The sequence below is a fragment of the Bombina bombina genome, unplaced genomic scaffold (genome assembly GCF_027579735.1).
Source record: "Bombina bombina isolate aBomBom1 unplaced genomic scaffold, aBomBom1.pri scaffold_2177, whole genome shotgun sequence".
Classification (NCBI taxonomy): Eukaryota; Metazoa; Chordata; class Amphibia; order Anura; family Bombinatoridae; genus Bombina; species Bombina bombina.
The window spans coordinates 35,001-38,990 of NW_026511205.1; the positions used below are offsets into that span (position 1 = coordinate 35,001).

Here is a 3,990-nt window from a genome sequence, read left to right on the forward strand (position 1 = left end):
TATATATATATATAAAATATATAATATATATGTATATATACCATGTAATCTTTTACCTATGATTTTGCTCTAGGGAGAGGATAGATCTGATATGTTAATATGTGATCACTTTCTCTCCAACAGTTCTGTGAGCCAGCGCTTCCCCAGTGCCACACTACTCGCCACCATGCCATACTCCAATGTTGCGGGCACCGCCAAGAACAAAACTAAAATGCAGAAGAAACTAGAGAAGAGGAAACAGCCTGATGGTACCTTCAAAATATATGAAGATGGCAGAAAGAGTGTACGCTCACTGTCAGGACTTCAGCTTGGCAATGATGTAATGTTTGTCAAACAAGGAACTTACGCAAGCCCCCGGGAACGTGGACGCCAACATTTGCGAGATATGTTCCTCACAGAGGACGATTCAATGTCTCGGGCTGTTAGCGACCCTGGATTGCATTTGGACTCAGCCCACTCTGAGGTTAGCACAGACTCTGGTCATGACTCTTTGTTTACTCGGCCAGGTCTTGGTACCATGGTGTTCAGGAGGAACTATCTGAGCAGTGGGCTGTTTGGTATGGGGAGGGATGAGGGAAACAGTGTTCAGGGTGTGGAGGATAACGAAGTAAAATTGCGCAGCCGTCTGAAACGTTCAACAAGTCTTGATGATAGCATTGGCAGTGCAGGCAGCTTGGAGGTACGGAATGAGCAGGAACTACCCTGGGAGGAGGGGGACTTGGGGTTGGATGATGGAGAGGAACCAGACACCAGTCCCTTGGAAACCTTTCTGGCTTCTCTGCAGATGTCTGAGTTTGTTTCCCTCCTACAAGATGAGAAAATTGATCTTGCAGCCTTGACACTCTGCTCTGACCATGACCTCAAAAGTATTCGCATCCCACTCGGACCTCGAAAAAAAATCCTTGATGGAATCCAGAAGAGGAAGCAGGCAATGGAAAGACCCTCAACCATGGGTGACACTGAGCTGTGAGTGACCTATTTATTGTGCTAGCAAAGTGTGGAGATGTTCTTACCGTACATGTTCTACACCCTAGCAACTTATTATTAGAAATAATTCAAATATGTTTTTTTTAATAATAATTTAATAATACTTTAAGCCAATCAGAGATGGCATATGTGCATAGTTTCCAATCATTAGTCTAGAATTATCAGAGCATTGCCATTGCAGAGCGCACTTTACCTATTTATTTAACCCCTTTGCAGTAGTGCAAAACTAAAATGCTCTGGCACATTAATGTATTTTTAATATTGCTCCTTTATGTACCTTTTAATGGATACTATAATCTCAGATCACTGCTGGTCGCACAACTTAGATGTGAAACTAGTGCTTCTGATTGGACCCTGAGCGGTATTTATACTGTGTTTAACCCCTTTGTGTGGGTTAAACACACAATAACATGCTCTAGTGGATTGCACCATGTCATTTGTTTACTATAATAGCACTTTAAACCACTAGTGCCTACAAGTGCAAATAATTAACTGAGATGTTTTTAAAGAAAATATTATTTCATATGCCCCAAAGCAGAACACGCAGTGATCTGAGATGTCATCGCAGATCTGAGATGTAATCGTGCCATTAAACTCAATGTAGCTCGCTCCTGCTACCAGACCAGAGCGGGAGCGAGCTACATTGAGTTTAACCCTTTGAGTGCTAATGACGGCTTTGAGCCGTCACAGAGTTTCCCACTCTGGTGCTAATGACGGCTCAGAGCCGTCACTAGCACTCACCCACCTTGAGGGAGATCTGGGGGCTCCCACCCGCTCTTACCCTGGCGATCATGCCTGTAGAGTGACAGGCATCGCCGGGGCTTCCAGTTTTGCGTGGTGTTGTCATGCACAATAACGTGATGACGTCAACTTTATTTATACTTAACAATGTTAAGTATGGGAGCAGGGGGCATGCTGCTTAGAAGCCTGTATCTCAGGCATCTAAGCAGCTACAGACCTCCAAGATCCACTATTGGAAAGGTAATCGCCTAACCTTTCCAACAGTGTAAGCCTTGGGGGTCTGGAAAAAAAAAAAGTTAAAACAATTGTTCCAAAAAATAAAAAAAAAAACATTAAAAAAATCTTAGCACCCAGGTGGGAAAGTGCTTAGCGCTCAAAGGGTTAATGGTGCGATCGGCCGGCTGTGAATAGACAGCTTGCCCGATGCGCTTAGGGAAATTTTCTCTTAAATCCTTTCAGGTAGAAAGCCGGCGCTAAGCTGATGTTATATAATTCTGCACTATGTATTATATAACATTATTTTGTGAGTTTACTAGCCCTTTAAAAATTAAATTTTGGTTCAGTACCTAGGTAGCTCTTGCTGATTGATGGATAAATGTAGCCACCAATCAGCAAGCACTACCCTGGTGCCGGCTCTAAAGCTTATATTTTTGCTTTTCAAATTATGATAGCAAGAGAATGAAGAAAAATTGATAATAGGAGTAAATTAGAGAGTTGCTTTAAAAAACTTTAAAAAAGGTTGTGGCTCATCCGAATTCAGATTCAGAAACAAGGGTCTGTAACTCTCTAGTAGGTGGATCTAAGAGTCAGGTAGCCAGCCTGCAGTACACAATATCACCACAGAGGGGCACATTATACCACAGTATGTAGCAGTTTGGGTGCTTCAATGATCTCAGAGGATTTCCAGCCTTGGAAAAATGTAAAGGGACAGTCTATTTGATTTTTTTATTGTTTAATAAGATAGATAATGCCTTTACTATCCATTCCCCAGCTTTGCACAACCAACATTGTTATATTAATATACTTTATAACCTCTAAACTTCTAAATATCTGCCTGTTTCTACGTCCCTGCTGGCTACTTCTTATCTGCATTTTATTAGCTTTTCACAGCAGGACAGCGCTAGTTCATGTGTTGCATATAGATAACATTGTGCTCACTCCCATGGAGTTATGCAGGAACCAGCACTAAATTTTCTAAAATGTTTGCAAATAGCACTGAGATAAGGGTGCAGTCTGTAGAGACTTGGTACAAGGTAATCACACAGGTAATTTAATGCTCGTGGGATAGTTATCTATCCCGGTGTCAAGCAAGAATGATAGGGAATATCCCAGAACAGAGAAAGTTTGCAAGATGAGGTAAGCTGCACTCACCACAGGCAGGATAGTCTGCGGCGGCAACAGGCAGGGAATCAGAGGAAGGTAGTTCAAGGGTAAACCACTAGAATGGTCAGTCAGGCAGGGTTTGGCATCAGTAAGGCAGTCCGAAGGTAAACCACAAGAATGGTCAGGTAGGCAGGGTTTGGCAATGGTAAGGTAGTCCAAAGGTAAGCCACTAGGATGGTCAGACAGGCAGGGTTTGGCAACGGTAAGGCAATCCAGTGTTAGGGGGCTAAGCAAGCAGAGTAATCGGATAAGCAGAGTTCAATAACGTTATGGCAATCCAGTATACAGTAATAACAATCACACCCAGGAGCACACAAAGTAACACCTATACTTGGGCAGTGATAGGTAGCGAGTGAGCAACTTACATAGGTGCAGGACTTGCGCCACAGGAGATCCTGTCCGGCTTCAGAAGGGAGGGAGCGTGCGGCGATGACGGCCTAGGAGCCAACTCTCCCCTAGGCAACGAGCAGAACAGCAGGCGCCGCATCCCTAGCAACAGCTAGAGCGGCGCGGCGTGACAGGTTACAAGTATATTAATATAACAATGTTGGTTATGCAAAACTGGTAATATGGGTAATAAAAGATTATCTTTTTAAAGCATAACAATTTTCAAGTAGACTGTCCCTTTAAAGACCAGCTCTATTTTCCATTGTGTCCTTAGAATGCACAATCCCCGTTCTCAATGGAATTACTGGGATACTTCTTCCCCTATAAAAAAAAAAAAATCAGAATGAAATTATATTCGTTTGTAACTTTAAAAAATGCCAGATTATAAGTATTTTATTATTAGGTATTTGTAGAGCGCCAACAGATTCCGCAGCGCTATAAACATAGGCGGTATACAAGATAACATTTATAGGGATCAAATGGGTAGAGGGC

General features: G+C 42.6%; 1 protein-coding gene across 1 annotated transcript in view; it reads left to right on the top strand.

Annotated features, from left to right (window-relative positions):
* The window catches only part of USH1G (USH1 protein network component sans), a 17,899-nt gene extending 16,929 nt beyond the window's left edge, over positions 1 to 970 (top strand). Inside the window, exon 2 of the mRNA XM_053696474.1 lies at positions 124 to 970. Within this exon, the coding sequence (XP_053552449.1) occupies positions 124 to 970 (847 nt within the window). The remainder of the gene's footprint in view (positions 1 to 123) is intronic.
* The last annotated feature ends 3,020 nt before the right edge of the window (positions 971 to 3,990 follow it).